Here is a 21,079-nt window from a genome sequence, read left to right as displayed (position 1 = left end):
AATAGAGAAGGGCTGCTTTACCAATAGAGTGGTTAACGAATGGAGTAGACTTCGTAACCATGAAGTGAGAAGATTATATAACTTTATGGGTGGGGATGATAGGTGGTAAGGGACATGGAACCGCCTAGTGGTCTCTTGCAGTCTCCTCCATTCTTAATTCACCACTCCATCCAGCATGAACACCACCACACTCCTTTCCCGGCGATTGCTGCCACTGCAACAAATAGACTACCGGTATCCGCCACCAGTCGAGTCGAGCCCTCTCCCACTACCTCCTCTACCCCTCTCTCCTTTTCAAGGTTCTTCAAACTCACTCCCACCGCTCCTGCTCTATGTTCACTGCTTAGTCTGTGCCAGACTAGTTAGTGGGTGTGACTGTGCAAGTGAATACGCTACAGTGCGTGTGAATGTCATATTGTGTACCTTCATATCCAACAATTACTCATTTCATACGAATCATGATTGAATGATGCTACGATAAATTTGAAATAACCCTAACCGTGTGGTAACGCAAGTAGAAATTTTACAGCTATATATGGGAATGTGGTGTTAAACGTCGGTAAATAGATCGTAATATTGTATGAACGCCGTAAGTTGGTTCACAAGTACAAACGACAGATCCAACATTGGAAAGAAGAGCCAGTCCCCAGGAAATACAACAATGTCGCCTGAAGACACTTTGAGAAAACCACAAGAATTCATTCAGGGTGTGTTATATTTACTTTTTTCTTCTTCCTTTTCTTCTGTTTACCATAACTTTTGTCAATTTTGCTGTAACTATAATTGAATACCGTGGATATTATGCATTTTCATGATCAAACTTATCATTCATCAGGTCGAGAGGTTTTTAGCATTGAAGAGTTTAAACTTCATAGGTTGATAATTTTGTTACATTTAGCGATAGTACGTTAGGGTAATAAAGAAGACACAAAGCTATAGAATATATTTCTATTCATGCTAACCAAATACAATATTTATATACAATTAAAATATTATAAGATTTCTGACTACCAGCGTTTGACAAGGTCAGAGAGAGCATGTAAAGATTGGCCATCTCGACCATCCCACTACTTTCGATCTGTTGTTACATATATTCGAATGATATTAGGAGGCAATGCATGCATCAGGATCAAAACATTGCCTAAGATTGCAGTTCACACGTCACATTACGGGCAATGTTTGTTGATCTCTTCAGTCTACCCTTTCGTTTCGTATCTGGGCTAATGTGCGCGCCAAATTTGAATCGCGACTTTAATTAGGTAAAATTTATTTATGACATTATCACAATGGATAGTTCAATGTTCGGCATACATATGACTTGCATCTATCAAGAATACATTCGAAAGGTAACATGCCTATTATTCAGTTCGAGAGGAACAGGGATTTGGAAGATAAGACCTGAGTGGGATTAAATGGTGAATAAATGACAAAGTAAAGAGCGAAAATAGAATTTAAAACTGCGAGACACTTTAGGAATGTAAAAGTGTGGATAAGGGCAGTGGTGGCTGGGACGCACAGAGCGACGTGTTTGTGTGGGTGGGAGATCTTGGAAAATATGGAGCGGTGAAAGGCGGCGGGGTGAGGTTAAGCTCGCTAGTGTGGGTGGTGGTGGTTTTGACTTGATAAAATCTTCAAGACTAAAGACCCGTAGATAGGGTCCCATGTCATGATTCTACAGGCGATGGATGCACCACACTGTCCAATCAGTGTTGGTCAGTTCATCTTCACGGGAAAGCATTCCTGCCATGTAATGGTGGCACACGTACACGTTACAAATGCCTTTAAAGTTGTTTAAACAAGACGATACCGGAAAAAAAAACAGTAACAGAGTTCTGTACATTTGCAATTATACAACTGAACAACACAACAGCGAAGTGTTTAATGAAGTCGGTTAGAATTCCGGTAATCTGGAAGGGAAGTGACATGACCACATGGGAAAACAGTATCTCAACTTTTGCAGACAGATATTGTTAGACAAATGGCAGCTTACGGTGGCAACTCCACAAAAACTTTATTAGGTAGATGTACTTAAAATGATCATAAAAGAAATAAAGATGATATATATTCTTTAATATAAAAGACAATTGATCTTGAGCTAGCCTTGGCTCATATCACCGAGGCCAGGAAGTCCGAGCGAATCCAAGCAGCTCTCATAGGAAACGGCCACGAGCCCAATCTGAAAACCAACAATGACAGATATATATATATATATATATATATATATATATATATATATATATATATATATATATATATATATATATATATATATATATATACATACATATATATAATATATATATATATATATATATAATATATATATATATATATATATATAGACAATAAAAACACTAGAAAATGTGTTTACATATACAGGAGTAGGGTTCATCAAACGAGACCCCGGGACACCGGGGTCTCGTAATTATCCCGAGCTATATAGCATTAATACTATTCCCAGGATTTTCCCAACAAAAGCTATCTGAGTCATCTACAAGATAGAGATCTCACGAATTTCCCAGGATTCCCACAGGTCTCGGTGAATAAGGGAAATCATGGTATGTCTCTGTATCCTGTCAATACATTGGGAAGGTATGAATTACATTTTTAACACATGACATGTTGATTATGTTAACCTTATACTTAATGTGAATACTTAATACATAACACACACACACACACACACATATATATATATATATATATATATATATATATATATATATATACATACACACACACACACACATATATATATATATATACATATACAATATATATATTAGAAAATTTTGTGGATAACACATAAGAAGACGTAAGTATATAAAGAAAATACCAATTTCATTTACAAGGATTTCATGCCTGAGATTTTCAGAGTAGCATATGACCTCAATTACTTTTTATCTGATGACGAAAAATGAATGTGCAATGTGTGGGAAATGAATCGGTGACGTCAGTAAATGAGGTGGAAGAAGTAATCCAGAAAATATCGATACTTCATTACTAATAATAAATACTGATTAAGAGTAAATTCTAATTACTAATAACTATTATAAACAAAACACAAGAGTTTCCAGGGAGAGACATGATCCCAGTGTCCCAGGAAAATCATGGGGTCACGCTAAATTGTCCTCATGGAAAAATTGGGAATCCCGAGACATGTGCTTCACTTCCTGTGTGCCGGGATAGTCCCGGGAGTATCAAATACCTTTCCCGGGAATGTATGTCTTAGGGAACGACGAGATCCCGAGTCCCGAGATCTCGTTTGATGAACCCTGTACAGGAGTAACCTCCAAGAAAGATAAACTAGCGAAGCAGAGCGCTTTCGTGGATTTACAACAGGGTACAATATAGCACTGAGAATGTAAATACACGGAACCTCTCTGCTTCATTAGTTTATCTTTCTTAGTGGTTACTTTCGCATGTATATATGTTTGTGTGCGTGTGTATTTTATGTATGAATATCCATGCGTAAATCAACGTGTACACGCACACACACATGGAAAATGAAAGACTGAAAACGACACGTTTCCATCTATAAGAGAGAGTGGGACGACGGAATGAAATGTCCTCACCTGACTTCCCACTCGTATATATATATATATATATATATATATATATATATATATATATATGTTTACATATGTGTGTGTGTGTGTGTGTGTGTGTGTGTGTGTGTGCGTGTATTCACCTCGGATCTGCTGCAGTCTCTGTCGAGACAGCCAGACACCACTCTACGGCAGTGAGCTCAGAGCTCATTATTTGTCGATCTCTGGGTAGGTCTGAGACCACTCACACGCCACACACCTGGACAGCAAGGTCACAACTCCTTGACTAACGTCCCGTACCTACTCACTGCTAGGTGAACAGGGGTTACACGTGAAAGGAGACAAACCCAACTTATCTCCGCCCGGCCGGGGAATCGAACCCCGGTTCTCTGGCTTGTGAGGCCAGTGCTTTACCAATCCGCCACCGAGCCGTGTGTGTGTGTGCGTGTGTTGCAGATAAATCACAAAACTGGCAAGTGATCCAATATGCTGGTTACCACCAATGAAAACAAGAAACACGAAATTCCAAAGCGTTTCTTATATTTCACATCTTCAGGGGAGATACAGATATATGAAAGTGACAAAAAGCATAAAAAGGCAAGTAGCAATAACAAGTTAGTAATAATATAAGAAGGAATAGTCACAAAACAAATAATATTGAGAAAGGTAACAGAGGTGATAGCTAGCAAAGATTCCTACCGGAAATGAACAGTAACGGTTGCAACACACAATTAAATCGAAAAGTCACAAATAAGTATGATTTTAGAACGACACAAGAGTTTATGGTAAAGATGATTGATGATAAGTTTCAACCTGTTTACAAATATTACCAATAAAAAAAAGTTTATATGGTCACTACTACTGTTAAGATTAATTCCTTCAGAATGTTTAAGCCTTTAAGGAGACTGCTGCTTATATATATGATGTAAGCGGAATAGGAAACACAGGAGTCTTAGTCTTGAGTTTATTCCTGACTAGTTTCGCAGGTATGCTTTTTCAAAGGAATATGTGTACAAACGGGCTGTGGGCATTATATACATGGGGTGGACCTCACCACCTCCCCAAGTTACCATAGTTGGTGACGAATGTGAACATAACATTGTGGCTAACGTAACAATGAAGAAACTTTTACAATTAAATATGATAACACTAATAACAAAGAAATTATTAATAGAAAATGTAACAATAGTAATGATAACAATGAAGATAAATATTTAAATAATAATAGTAACAATAATAATAAAAAAATTATAATACCAATCCAGTAGAAGTAATAATAATAATAATGAAAATAATAACAATAAAATAAAAGTAATAATAATAATAATAATAAAAATAAGAAATAATAAAAGTGATAATACTAATAACCAAGAAATAAAAATCATTAATAGTAAATATAACAATAATAGTGATAACAATGATAATAAAAACGAAAAATTAAATATTTAAATAATAATAGTAATAATAATAACAATAATAATAAAGATAATGAAAGTAATAATAATAATGATGGTAATAATAAAAATGTAATAATAAAATTATAAATATATATAATGATAGTAATAATAAATAAATAATAATTATAATAACAATGATAATAGTGTTGAAAATAAATAGTAACAAATAGTATTAAAAGAATAAATCATGATAAAAAGTTGGGGCAAGGTAGCATGGAGGTTCTTCAGAGTGAAAGGAAGAAAGCTGGAGAGGGCAGGCCGAAGTGGGAAAAAGGTATCTATTTAGGGAAGCCATTCTTGGAGGGCAAGTGTCGCGGTAGATTTTGTCCATTTCAAGTCACCAGTTCTCTTGTTTGTGTTTTTGTGGTTGGCAATGTAAAGTGATTCAATTATTTTCCGTTGTTTCTTGTGTAGTCCTTTAGCTAGAATGGTAGAACCCTCCCAGTTAGGCAAATGTCCCTCTGTGTCAATGTGGTTAACTAGAGCGTTGGTTTCTCGGTGGTGTCTAATGTCCGCTTTGTGTTCCCTGAGTCTGTTGTTAAGTCCTCTGTATGTCTCTCCGTAGTATGCACAGTCACATCCTTTGCAGGGAATTTTGTAAACGATGCTATTGTCACGGTTCGTCAACATAACGGTACCACTTGGAGTTAGCTGGGACGATATGCAGAAGGTGGTCCCTTTCCAAAGTCTCCATGTAGAGCGATGCTGCCACCGCAAGTGGTACCGTTATGTTGACGACATCCTCTTCATTTCACACAAAACAAACGACACAAGAAACCTACTGGAACAACTGAACAACGTGGACAATAGAATTAAATTCACAGTAGAGGAAGAGACCAACGGTTCCCTACCTTTCCTAGACGCTGTCGTCATCAGATCGGACAGCAGCGCTAGGTTCAAGGTATACCGTAAACCGACAAACAAAGACGACTTCATCCACTATTTTAGCGCACATGACGAGAAGACCAAATCAGGGGTTATCATTGGGTTTTACCTTAGGGCTCTTAGAATATGCAGCGAAGAGTATTTACAAGAAGAAATTGAATACGTAACCGCTGCGTTCAGGAACCTAAGGTACCCAGAGGGCATGTTAGGGACGTCACTACGGAAAGCAATTAAAATCAGACAGAGGAAAGGAAGTGAAGAGAGGACAAATTTACGATACCTTGTGGTTCCTAACTCTGGCCTCTCTCACATGCTTTCCAAAACGTTGAGACAGACAGGACTCATCATATTAAATGACACAGGGAAGAAAATAGGACACTTGACCACCAACAGAACCAAGACGAACCGTGACAATAGCATCGTTTACAAAATTCCATGCAAAGGATGTGATTGTGCATACTACGGAGAGACATACAGAGGACTTAACAACAGACTCAGGGAACACAAAGCGGGCATTAGACACCGAGAAACCAACGCTCTAGTTAACCACATTGACACAGAGGGACATTTGCCTAACTGGGAGGGTTCTACCATTCTAGCTAAAGGACTACACAAGAAACAACGGAAAATAATTGAATCACTTTACATTGCCAACCACAAAAACACAAACAAGAGAACTGGTGACTTGAAATGGACAAAATCTACCGCGACATTTGCCCTCCAAGAATGGCTTCCCTAAATAGATACCTTTTTCCCACTTCGGCCTGCCCTCTCCAGCTTTCTTCCTTTCACTCTGAAGTTCCTCCATGCTACCTCGCCCCAACTTTTTATCATGATTTATTCTTTTAATACTATTTGTTACTATTTATTTTCAACACTATTATCATTGTTATTATAATTATTATTTATTTATTACTATCATTATATATATTTATCATTTTATTATTACATTTTTATTACCATCATTATTATTATTACTTTCATTATCTTTATTATTATTGTTATCATTATTACTATTATTATTTAAATATTTAATTTTTCGTTTTTATTATCATTGTTATCACTATTATTGTTATATTTACTATTAATAATTTTTATTTCTTGGTTATTAGTATTATCACTTTTATTATTTCTTATTTTTATTATTATTATTATTACTTTTATTTTATTGTTATTATTTTCATTATTATTATTATTACTTCTACTGGATTGCTATTATCATTTTTGTTATTATTATTGTTACTATTATTATTTAAATATTTATCTTCATTGTTATCATTACTATTGTTACATTTTCTATTAATAATTTCTTTGTTATTAGTGTTATCATATTTAATTGTAAAATTTTCTTCATTGTTACGTTAGCCACAATGTGATGTTCACATTCGTCACCAACCAAGATCTAAGAATATTAGGTCTAACCACTTCCGACCGAATTTCGAGGGAGTTGGCGCAGCGGGCCCGTGAACGTCACCTGGCTGTTCAAAGTGGGGTTAGCGGGTCCTATAGCTGTCAGTTGAAGCTAGCCCGTCGTTCGAAAATGACGTCGCCTTCGCTCGCACAGCTCCACGCAATTAGTTATATTTTGACAAATATTATATAAATATATATAAAATATTATAGTTCCTGTCTATATATATGAATATATAATATATATGATATATAATATATAAAATATTATAGTTCCTGTCTTCCTTGGCGTTTCACAGTTTTCTTCAGTGTATCACAAAGAGAAAATGGACTCAGCCAAATGACGTCAGAAGCTGCGCAGAAGAATGTAAACGGTCTGACCTGTATATTTAGACCTTGTCACCAACTATGGTAACTCGGAGAGGTGGGGAGGCCCACCCCATGTATATAATGCCCTAGCCCGTTTGTACACATACTCCTTTGAAAAAGCATACCTGCGAAACTAGTCAGGAATAAACTCAAGACTAAGACTCCTGTGTTTCCTATTCCGCTTACATCAACCTGTCAGAATGTCTCAATATATATATAATATATATATATATATATACACACATATATATATATATATACATACATATACATTATATATACATATATATATATAATTATATATATATATATATATATATATATATATATATATATATATACACGGTTCCAAACTTAACCCTCATTCATCGTAATATTTTATTCTAAACTAATTTTTAAAGCATCCAAATGGGTAGGGTCCATGCGATACAATACCTGTATACATTGGGCGCGCATCATCACTCATTCCTCTTAAAAAGGTTTTGTTTGCTGACATTGTATGACGAACTGGAGTTTGAAAACAACAAGATTAATGTAGTGAAAGTTGGTGTATTCAAGAGTCAGGTCAGTTGAAACCCTTATTCAGAGGAATTACTTTGCGTGTGAAGGACAGCTCGAGTAATTGAGGTCTCCGTCCGTTATGCACTCGGCCATCTCTTCTTGGTTGGTTTTGTTGCAAAACCTATGGCTGCCCGAGATTATACCCTAGCCACCATAAGCTGCTGACCTTAAAACATGTTAAAAATGACACCAGTAGTTCTAATTAAGTATTTGGAATATATGCAAACTGGAATAAAGAAGAACAGTGAAATCAACGAAAAACTACAAGTTAATGAGGTCAGAGGACTGCACTTGCACGCCTCGACAATCGTAGTGATGAATATCTGCCATCTTAAAAGTAGACACATGGTCTAAGCTATTTCCAAATAAAGGTTAATTGACTTTATGGGGTTGGGGGAACTGCGCATTTAACATTTGTAATGACAGCTTTCAAGTGAAAGGAAAAATTTCGCAGCGATATCTGCCATCTTAAAAGTGGGCATATGGTTTAGCGATTTCCAAATAAGGATTACTTAAATTCATGGAGTGGGGGAACTACGCATTCAACATTTGTAATGACCAACTTTCAAGTGAAAAGAAAAGTGTCTCTCTTCCTCTTGTTTTCCTGTCTCCTTCCCTCTTTCCTTTTTTCTTTCTTGTTCTCTCTCCCCTCACTCATGCACATATATCAATACTGATAATGCATTAATCTGCGCTTATACCGTCGCTTCATTCATAGTGAATAAAAGGAACCCCTAGCAATTGGTTCTTTTTGCTGGTGATTACCGTGTACATCTAACAAAATATATCCTGGGGTAATGACCTTATTCCTTACCATGACTTTTTTAATTGAGGTAATGGAAAATGTAACAAAGAATCACTTTGTCTCCAACGTTACAACATTTTTGACCGTTGTGTGGTCATTTGTATCGAAGCATTACGATATTGGAATGGCAGTTATCAACTATCATTCCAGCTGGCACTTTTGCTTATTCAAGCTTCCTCCATTTTTTTTTCTTCGCAACCTCCCCTGCTAACAGGGTAAGGGTACGTATGTCATGCTTTAAATCAAAGCTCGATACCAATCATTTACTACTAGCGATCAATTAATTGAACCAACAACATGGTGGTCATTTAGCATACACCAGTACAAATTCATTACATTGAAGTTGTTATGATTTATTAATCTAACATGGTACGTCGGTTTCACACAAGAGAACTTGCTAATTTTTACGCAGATAATACAACCATTCAGAAGATAAAAAAAAAAAGATAAAAAATCTTCCTGCTGGGGGAGGGTATATGAGTGGCCTTGACTGGGAAGGCATGTGCCCCAGCAGGCCCCGTATGTTTACGCCACTGGCTGTGTTATTAATTTTTGTAATCGATAGCAAAGCGACATCAGATTTTATCATAAATCCAACCGTCACTATCCAAGACGCATTCGTCATTAATAATCAGAAAAATACATACAGAAATGTGAACAGATGGTTAACGAATGTTGTCTAGCCAGCAGACACCGAGCAGATGCAATCCCATCAGTGTTTTAGCAATTGCTAAGTCAGAGAAACATTCTGCCTCCACTGTCGTGATGGTTAGTCACGCACCCACGCCTACCTGTGTATATCACACCCAATGAAAACCACGAGTTCCACTAAGATGGGTAAAACCGCATGTCGTTATTCAAACAAAATACTTGGGAGTGCAGTATGCTCAAAGGTTCCATGAAACTGTATTTTACATTACTTCTATTTAGTAAGTTGTTGGATATCGTTTGGCTATTCTTGAGGATGAGGGTAGATGATCTAATTTATAGTGTACCCGCACACCTATTGTACAGTATATGAGATATTCGTATTGTTACTGCATAAACATGAAATATGTCATATGATTACATGCAATTGGTGTTATGGTCACATGAAGAATTCTCACCTACACTAGGCAGCTCCGTATTCATCACCACCTGTCATCCCCATCCATAAAGTTGTCTAATCGTTTCTTAAAACAACTGATAGTTTCAGCGCTTACTACATGGTTACTAAGTTTATTCCATTCGTCGACCACCCTATCAGTAAACCAATTCTTGCCCATTTCCTTTTTAAATCTAAAATTGTCCAGTTTATAACCATTGCTGCGAGTCATGCCCTGTTGTTTTAACATGACATTGTTTGCACCACCCTTGTTAAAGCCTTTCATCCACTTGAACACTTTGATCCACTTGATCAACCCGCACTCTGCGTCTTTCCAGAGAGTGTAATTTAAGTTGCCTAAGCTTCTCTTCGTAAGGCAAATTTCTGAGTCCATGTATCATTTTGGTCATTCTTCTCTGTACCGATTCTAGTGAATTGATGTCCATTCTGTAGGACGGAGACCAAAACTGTACCGCATAGATAGAGTTTAATAATTACCTCTGCACCTCAATTCGTTACCGTCCTAGCAATGAAAACTAATGCTCTGTTAGCTTTATTCCTGGCGCTAATGCACTGTTTCCTGGTTTTAAGGTCCGGACTCACTAGAGCTCCCAAGTCTCTCTCGCACTCAGTTTTTTCTAAAAGCGTGTTATCTAAGCTGTATCTATTTTTGGGGTTGTGTAGCCCTACGTTTAACACGCTACACTTAGAGATATTGAAGTTAGGGTATATCCCAACATATTGATATAGTGGACAACTGATAAGTACCAGACACATCCGTAATAAGATCAAACAAACATGAGTAATATCCATAATCTACATGAGAAAAGGAAATACAATCGCCTACACCTACATTGTTCACAATCGGGAAACCAGTGGAACGTACGCTCCGTTGATCATTCTACCTCTACGTAGTCCTTGCCTAAACATGGAGCTTGCGTACACGTCGGGAACACCGGGGAAGCACTGGGTGTGCGTCGTTACCGATACATTTACTGAAAAGAGCTGTTGTCATATGAAAAGTATTTCCCTCTGCACCACCTCGGCCTGCTGCTTTCACTAAGGCTGCATTTACTCCAAGCGAGTCCGGGTCGATTCTCGCCAAATGCTGTGCTTGCAGCATTCTAAGGACACTTCATCAATCTAACATTTGTAAAGGTCTAGCTATTTTCATTTTGCCATTCAGATTATCAATATATGACCCAAAGGTAATTTGACTTCTGAAGATTGAAAAAACGAAAGATTGTGACCGACGTCGTTTCTACTCAAACGAACGCGCAACGGTTGAGGAGAATCAACCGAGACTCGCTCGGTGTAAACGAAGACACATCACCCATACCTTGATGACAGTGAATAGAATTTTAAGAGAATTCGACAAATCGCATTTACGTTGTTGCCCACAGGACAGTGACCCTTGTGAGCCCTGAGTCATACTGGTCCACCTACTCCCACCCCGGAAGGGTGGTTTATCCTCAATTGGGTTCCAACCGCCACCACTACACGAGTACACCACGCTAGCCTCGCGCCACCCATAATTATTGACCCTCTCCATGATAACTTTTGTTGGCTCTCTACTGCAGACAGATGTGGTGATACCATTCCATATAATAGACAAATAATATCATTTATCTTCACTAACCACCGTGGTATTGTGTCATATAATAAGACTATCCAGTACATAATAAAATTGACGACTGACTAGACCGATGGATCATTATGAAATTGAATGATAGTAATACATGATAATACCAATGTTAGGATAACAGAGAAGGTAGAGAACAGAAGGGTTGCAGGAAAGTGATACCCACTATAGGCATGCCGAAAGAACATAATGAGATTAAATGGCCAAAGCCAAGAACATTACGAGGTGAGATGGTCAAGTCCAAAACAAGGCCGAAAACGTCAATATATTGACTGGAATCAAGGTACACAATGTTTGTACAATATATCAGAGATAGTCACATTGCCCACAACGCATAGCAAATATGTACCTGCATGGTGTATCAAAACAAATAAATCCCAAACCCGGAAGACGATGAAATGGCAGCACCATGAGGATACAAGCTTAGCTGACGTTAGTGCTGTACGAACTTAATAAAGACTACAATGGCAAAGCATGAATGCTGATCCCGAAAGGACATAAGTCGAAATAAGCAAATCAATAAACAAATAGATGAATAATTGAAATTATCAGCAAATAAATAGATATATGAGTAAGTAAATAAATAGCTAACAATTCCTTGGTGGCACTTTCACTCCTAGCCGCAGCTATGATGTCTACTACGTTTAACGCCGTTGATACTTGCGTCACCCCCCCAACCCCACCCCTTCCTACCCCTCGATTGGGCGGAGTTTGCCTTTTTCTGTTCAAGTTGTGCCGGTTTACCAACTGTTCTTCTCTGTGTCATACCATCGGTACCGAAGGCCCAAGACTTCGAACTGTGCCACTTATCGTTGCTTCTGCGGACAGTTTATTGTATCTGTTGATTACTACGTGGTGGCGAAATTGTTTCTACCTATTTACTTCTAGATTAGATTTACGTCCTGCCAGTTTTAGGCCATTGTTGCTTTCCGTCCAGTTCCTGCCCTAAGGATTATAATTATTCGACTTTTTCTAAAAACTCTCTAACTAGGTACTGCTCGTACCCGCTCGCTAAACTCGTCTGGCGTTAGCTTGAATATAATCTTTAAAAATATATGTTTATGCTTTTGAAGATCCGCTGTAAACAGGTACAGAGAATCTAGTCGGCTGTCATAATTTCATATAATTTTAGTAGATCGTCATTTTTTCCTTTCCATTTTGACTAACTTTAGAGAAGAAAAAGAAAACGCGTGTGCAGGAGTTTATGCATACCCAGAGCCCACACAGTGACATACAACATGAAAGTGAAATTACTTGTACGGCGCTGAGGCCAACAAGTTCAACTCCTTGTGTTCTTCAACTCTAGTATTCATTCTCGCTACCGCTTAGCGGTTTAATTTGGCGCGAACATTAAACACCTCTTGAGCCTACCGTTTTGACAAACCTTATCGTTGCGTTACTTGACTATAGTATTCTATTCTACCTACCGCCTCAGTAACCCTTCTAACATGTAGTTGAACATTGCGTGTTCCAGAATGCGAAGTGGTATCCCATGAACACGTTGAAAGTGCTGCGCTTGAAGCTAGTTTGGATTGAAAAGCCATCAAAACAGTCATCGACGACACTAATGGTGAACAGTTTGGAAATATATATATGTATATACATTTGGGCACATGAAACTGTATTTTACATTACTTCTATTTACTAAGTTATTGGATATCGTTGGGCTATTCTTGAGGATGAGGATGGATGATCTAATTTATTGTAGTGCAGAATATTAAATATTCCAATTTGTCGTCTAGGTCAGCTTTGTGCATCACGAGCAATGTCTTAAAACTCGTTCATCAGCACTATACCGTCTTTATTAACGTTATGTAATGCAGGAGGGTTTGGGATCATATGTCAATTACTGGCATCATGTTTAACGGTGATTTTGAATCCACTTCTGTATTCGAATTGCCATTGTTGATCAGGCGCTAAATGAAGGAGGCAAATGAATAAACGCTCTGTTTACACACGGAATAGATAATGTACTACCATAAATTATGGCCGTTCATATTCAGAGAAGTAAGGTTTATTAGTAGAGACGTAATCTGTTAATAAGTACCTGTTTTAGGGTCATGTATTTATGTGTAAATTAAGTATTTGCCTTCTTTAAATGACTGGACTTTTCCTTATTTTTTGGACTTTGTATTGTATGTATGGTAGTGATAAATCACATAATTGAGGGAAGGAGTCATTACAGGACCACATGGCTTGTTGGCAGGCGCGGATCCAGGAATGTTATTTGGGGAGGGGGGGTGCGAACCGATAACCGATACTTGAAACACGCCGATATCTTAACCCCAAGAATAATGCTGTTGGCTTGGAGATTGGTCCAGAAACCTAAGTCTGTTTTGCTCGTAATTGTATGTAAAATCATATATAATTCACAAATATAATTCAAATCATAAATTCGCACTAAAAAGTGTTTATCCAAGGAGAATCAAACTCGAGATGAGTGAAAAAATTATATTATTATTAATGAAAATAACATGACATTAGATCGCGCTCTGCAAAACATAAATGTGTGCTCACTACTCAATTACCGTCAAATAATACAACACACCATTGATAATAATGGTGTTTTGGTACCATAATACAACAGTAATACACCATTGACACCAATATACAACAACACAACGCAACAACACATCAAGTGAAAAGTAAACGGCGGTTCTTTTCCGAGAATTTGTTCAGGATTTGCTCCACGGAAATGGGAATGGTATTATGCACTGAGAGCAATGCAAGACCATTCATGCGTTCCTGCCCAACTGTGCTTCTAAGATATGTTTTCAGTCTTTTAAGTGCTGAAAAAGACCTCTCAGCTTGAGCATTTGACACCGGTTGCGTTAACACAACTTTCAAAAGGCATGATATGTTGGGAAACATGTTCGCACTCGCGTGCACTTGCGCGTCCATCAGAGAACTGAACGTTGGGGAACATATTGTCCAACGTTCTATTTCTGCTTTTACAAGAGGCAGTGATTCAATATCTGTTTGATACAACTCTGCAGCTTGTAGAACAGCTGCTGCGTTTGTGTCCGGACCTTTGAGGAGTTCCTTCACCTGAAGTGTTACAGCCACACTGCTTTCGCCGAAACGATATCTTAATTCAGACAGCACGTGATCTACGAACGGGATGTACACCGATAATATTCTTCCGGGCTCTGATGAGGAGCGTTGGGGGTAGAGTGGTCATTTCCAAATTTCCAAAAAGGAGGACACTGCATATCGATGATTATAATATACAGTAATATATATATATATATATATATATATATATATATATATATATATATATATATATATGTGTATGTATATATATATGTACATATATATATATATATATATATATATATACATATATACACATACATATATAAAACTGAAAGTGAATAATATTTTTCACTTCTAATGAAACCGACAAAAAACAAATACCTGTATTTCTTACCAAGTTACAACACAAAACCTAGTTGTATCCTCACCTTGATTGCCAAACTCTTTGGCCCAGTCAGAGTTAAACAAAGTCTTTCTTTTCGGCATTTTCAGACTCCTTAACCTCATAAATTAATTGCCAAACCACACTGCACCGTGGCCACCTCAGGACTGCAGCCCAATGTATGAGATGTGAATCATGCAATCACACGTTCTCAACATTGGTCCTATGCAGTTCCTGTCTACTTCGGCTGCCGTACCGAGTTCCGACGTTGACCTTGGCCTGGGTACTCCCACATAAGTTAATTGTACGGCATTATTGTATACCTAGGGTTATTTATCTATTTATTTATTCTTTGTTTATTTATTTATTTATTTATTTATTTATTTATTATTATTATTTTATTTTTTTGTCACACCCGAAGAAAGGAAGACAAATGCACGTCCGTCGTGAGGTTGCGCCGGATGGAGGACAAAAAGCTCAAAAGGAGGACGTCTGGCCACCCTAGTTGGGGGGGGGGGGTTTGCCCCCCACCCCTTTGTATCCGCGCCTGCTTGTTGAGTGTAAATTTTGTGTGGGGTGTTATATATAAATACCGGAAGGAGTTTTGTCTTCTGTAGTTCTTGTGATTTATGTACTCATTTCTGTGTGGCTTGTGTGTGATTTATATTTGAAGCTTTGTGTCTTCTGTAGGTCACGTGATTCGTTGTTATTTTTGTGCCATGTGTATTTAAAACTAAAAAGGTGTTTTGTTGCAGTCATTGATGTGATTCTAATGTCTTGTGTTTTGTGATCATAGGTGTTTGCACCTGATTGGACCCCATGTGCCTTCAAAAGCAACAGAAGCCAAAACCACCACAACTGCAAGATCAGCAGCAGTGGATTCGGCAGCCTTTGTGTAGTGTGGGAAAAGTGTGATCTAGAGGAGGACCTGCTGTCTAGGTGCCGAGTTTTCAAACCGAAAACGTTACAATGACTCGTGGTAAGCTGGTCATCAGCCAGAGGACGGGCACTGGCGGGAACGGCCACTCCATCACTACCACCAGATACAAGCTCTCAGAAGATGGTAAGGGTCTGTCCTCCCTATTCGTCATGCCACCCTCCGAGGACCCCTGGGCAAAAGATTTCCCCGATAGGATTACACGAACATTCCACTTCTCGATGTCAGGAGATGGGGCATCTACGAGCTCTTCTCCTACCTCCACACCCCCTTTTTCACGATCATTCGGGAGGTCTAGTAAGTCAGGAACTCCTCAAGAACGCTGTTTCAAAGGCAGTACATTGGATAAATTTGGAAACAAATGTTCTGCTGTCGACAGTAGCCCTAAAGTAGGAAAAAATCCTTCAACATCTAAAACAAACAAGGGCGTAGTAACCTCTCCAGGAATTAAGAGAGTTGCTAAAAAGACTCCAAGTGGTAGCCCTACAACCAGCAGCAGGCCGGTGCAGACAAAATGTAAGCCCACAATAATAACACCGGAAAGTATAATCGTCGTTCAGGAGTTGGAAGGCAGTCCAAGGACAAGAAAAGGGAAATTCAAAAAGGTATCGACGCCCGAGACAAAGGTCAAATCACAAGCGACTACGAGTAAGTCCAAGAACAATGACAAAAATGATTCATCAACTCCATTTACTCGGTCTACAAACGCAAATAATGAGGCTCCCAAGGTGCGACATTCTGCCAGATTCTTCCGCCCTAAAATGACTCCTAAAGCACGATCGTCCATGAGGGTGTCGGGGAAATACGGAGGCGTGGCTTCGGCTAAAGCCGAAGATATTCCAGATACCGTTATCGAAAGCGACAGCAACAGGAATGTTGACGAAGACAAACCGCCGTCGTTCTTTAAGAGGAAATCATCTGGAGGCTTTAGTGCCTTCTGGTCCTTCCGACGACGGGCAAGCAACGCGAATTCAGGTTCAACTAAACCTTCAGACGAGGGCGAGCCTCCCCCAGCGCGAAGGAAATCCTCTGGGGGATTTAGTAGCTGGTTCCGAGGCGGAAGTAATGCCATTAATGACCAGGAGAACAAAGATGGCGGCGACAAAGATAGCACCAATGAATTCGCCAACAGAAGAAAGTCTTCAAGTGGCTTCAGTAACTTCTTTTCCATCCGACGGAAAAGCAATGCCTCTGTCATCGATGACGAGAAGCCGATCAGGAGGTCATCGATTGGACGCTTTTCTCTGAAGAGAGGCAGCGTTACCAACCAAGATAATGAATTGCCCAGTAGATCGGCCTTCGTAAGATCTTCTCTGGGATTTGGAGGACGCTGGGGTCGAAGAAAGAGCAGTGGAACACCGTTTATCGTTAAGAAAGAAACCAAAGACAGGTAAATAATTTCAACAATATTGCATGGTCATGGTTAAGATAACTAACAACTAACTTGTATAGCTCCTGCATTTTTGTATTTACTAAAATATGCACTGTAAGGCACTTGACAAAACTTTAATGCGTGATAATATCTTGTGCAAGTAGAATGCTATGGTTGAAACACTAAACAATATTTTTATATTTCTTGCGAGATTATTGTCATTTGAATGGAATAGCAGAATGGCCTATGAGTTTGTACAGGGAGCCGAAAAATAAATATATACATACATATACATATACCGAAGGCTTTTTCCCCCTTACACGGGGGGTAGGCAAAAAGAAAAAGGCACAAAAATCACTCCCACCCATTTCATTCCCCATATATTCCACTCCCCTCCCCCCTCCTATCTTGGCACCTCCTGGGTGACGGGTCATCCCTGCATCCTGTCCACTGCCCTGGGTCAGAAGCAGTGTCGCAAGACACAGCATATCCACAGCAAGGCCGCTTCATAAATTCGGCGACCCCCCCCCCTCCGTCCCCTCATGTTGAATAGAAGACGGGGAGAAATCCTTTCGGCCTGCGTCAATTTTTTTCTCATACTTCCTCACCCCCATCCTCCACCCACTCCCCCTTCAATACTTCAATAAATGTGGTCTGATTCATGCACGAACGCGGTATATGAAGGGTCTACTTAGAACCAAGTTACGGGGCACACAATACGTTGCACAGAAGAACATAAGAATGGAGGGGACTGCAAAACCGTAAGGCTAGTCAGTCCCATGTCCTTTACCATTTGTTATTCCTATCCATAACATTATCTCATCTTCTCTTAAAACAACCAATTGCTTCAGTGCTCACTACTACATGGTAACTAAGTCTATTCCATTCATTAAAACACTATTGGTAAGCAGTTCTTGTCTATTCCCTGAGTGCGTGCAGGTTGTGTATCCGTTATCCAAGTTGGGATCACTTTTTGTAGTATACACATAATGGATGTTATGAATGTCAAGTAACTAGGATGATGTATGTATGGTAAACGAAAGAAAAACAATTACATTGTCAAGTTGAAGAAAGGTGAAATAGAAGGATAATGACGAAGAGGAGTGAGATATTGTAATATATAACAGAAACGAATACGAAAATCGGGTAAGCATTTGAATCTGTCCCCTCATCCACTATGAAAAAGTAAACTTAAGGTGGGTTTGGTACAGGTCTATAAGATTAAATGACTGATAGCATCAGACCTAAGAGTATTTCAATTCTAAGAAGCGAAACTATAAAGTGCCAGGGCATAAATTAAACACAAAAGTGGGTAGATTGAGTGCAAAATGATGTAATGTGTTCCGTGTGTCTTATTTGGTTGCTTGCCCATTTTTCTGCATCTGACCTCGTTATGAACCGTAAAAGTGGCTTTGCCACTCCAGTTAATGGAGGGGAGGAGGGGGAGGAAGAAAAGGTGGTGGCGGTTTGTGGAGGAAGAGGAGGCACAGTGTAATGGCGGCGTGGCTGGGCAAGCCAGACGTTATTACGTAGGGAGTGGCGTATCCACAGCAACGGTTTGTGTGGCGCTTTGTTATTGCGTGGAGTTCCAAACACTTGCAGCTGGCCAGCAGTCACGGGCTCAGTCGCCTCATTTCGGTGCAGTGTCAGAGGAAGACGGGTAATGGTTGCGGAGGAAGTGAAATTGGAAAGGGCGAACGTTGTGAGCTACTTTAGAGATTTAAGTTACATCTCCTATATTCATTTACTGTGAACTTTGTCGATAAGCAGTAGTGAGACTGTCATTGTGAACCTGAAGAATTAACCACGTGTATGAAAGACTAAGTTTCGTATTCAAACTTTCGGTATACAAATATTCGTGTGCAATGGAAGTGACATAACTGCTTATAACTAAATCTACATTACTCGTTATTTTTTCATGCGAATGCGATGTATAATCAGTTTCTATAAATATTTTACAGTGAATACTATTTTGTGTGATAATCATTCAAATATATCGGTACTGTGCATTACTGAAATAGAAAATTACTGAACTGCGGAAGATTGAATGTATTATTGGCATATTCATTGGCCAAACTAAGCTATGACATTTAAAACTACGGTGCCAATGATATAAGGTAAGATAAAAAAAAAAAGTTTTCATTGGATCAGCTGCGCAACATCAGCTGTTCACATCAGCTGTTCCTTGGCATTCTTTCAATCCGCTATTGACGCAAAACTCATGTGTGTATATATATATATATATATATATATATATAATATATATATATATATATATATATATATATATATATATATATATTACGTTGATAACACAACTTCACTTGAGATCTGGTCTGCAACCCTTTACGAAGACTGGTGACCGTACGTGACGAAAAGTATTGAGCGACTGTGGCTCGTCTGCATTAGCCGGGACACGTCCTCGTGTTTCTTATAATTCAATAAGTATATCGTAGCATGCATAGTTTTGAACACGTGGTGTTAACCATTCATTGTATCTGTGGATTAATTACTGTGTTTCATCAAACGTTGTCATACTTCATTGCAAATGACAAATAGGCGACAGACATTGCAGTCGACACCGTGGATCGTTTGGGTCCATGCAAGGATTTGAGTCCAAAGAAATTATGCTTTTGCCGTCTCTATTATTCAAGCAAGGAAAATAAGTTTCTGTGCTAAAGTGAATGCCTCCTCTTTTCATATGTTGTCAGATCAATAACAGCAATTCAAGGCTTGTAACATGAATGTTGGAGAACAGAGAAAAAAGAAAAACAAATACGAGAGAAAAATCTTATAACTACAGTTTCCACAGACATGTACACACATTATATGTGTGTGTGTATGTATATATATATATATATATATATATATATATATATATATATATATATATATATATATATATATATATATAACTAACGTTGATAATACATAACTTTACTTGAGATCGGGTCTGCAACCCTTTACGAAGACGCGGCCATACGTTACGAAAATTATTGAGCGACTGTATTAGCCGGGACAGCAGATGTCCTCGTGTTTCTTATAATTCAATAAGTATATCGTAGCATGCAGTTTTGAACACGTGGTGTTAAGAATTCATTGTCTGTATCTGTGGTTTAATTACTGTGTTTCTTCAAACGTTGTCATACTTCATTGCAAATGTTTAGGGCGACAGATATTGCAGTCGACACCGTGAATCGTTTAGGTCCATGCAAGGATTTGAGTCCAAAGAAATTATGATTTTGCCGTCTCTATTATTCAAACAAGTAAAATAAGTTTTTGATGAAAATAAGTTTCTGTGCTGTCAGATCAATAACAACAATTGATGGCTTGTAATATGAATGTTGGAGAACAGAAAAAAATAAAAAACGAGAGAAGAATCTTATAACTACATTTTCCACAGACATGTACATACATTATATATGTGTGTGTATGTATGTATATATATATATATATATATATATATATATATATATATATATATATATAATGTATGTTTATCACTCACAATAATATTATGGGCCTTACTGCTTCCTTTTCTTCAAATCCGTCACTGCTCACAACTGTTACTGGTAAAGACCACATGAA

At 38.2% G+C, this 21,079-nt stretch overlaps 1 protein-coding gene across 1 annotated transcript in view; it reads left to right on the top strand.

Moving 5' to 3' along the window:
- The first annotated feature begins 348 nt into the window (after positions 1–348).
- The window catches only part of LOC143027156 (uncharacterized), a 59,500-nt gene continuing 38,769 nt past the window's right edge, over positions 349–21,079 (top strand). Inside the window, exons 1-2 of the mRNA XM_076188243.1 lie at positions 349–707; positions 15,979–17,509. Of these exons, the coding sequence (XP_076044358.1) occupies positions 16,152–17,509 (1,358 nt within the window). The 5' untranslated portion in view covers positions 349–707; positions 15,979–16,151. The remainder of the gene's footprint in view (positions 708–15,978; positions 17,510–21,079) is intronic.

This window comes from Oratosquilla oratoria, chromosome 1 (genome assembly GCF_046742065.1).
Source record: "Oratosquilla oratoria isolate Oo_2021 chromosome 1, ASM4674206v1, whole genome shotgun sequence".
Lineage (NCBI taxonomy): Eukaryota > Metazoa > Arthropoda > Malacostraca > Stomatopoda > Squillidae > Oratosquilla > Oratosquilla oratoria.
Note: the sequence above shows the minus strand (reverse complement) of the source record. Positions and strands in the feature narration are given on the sequence as shown.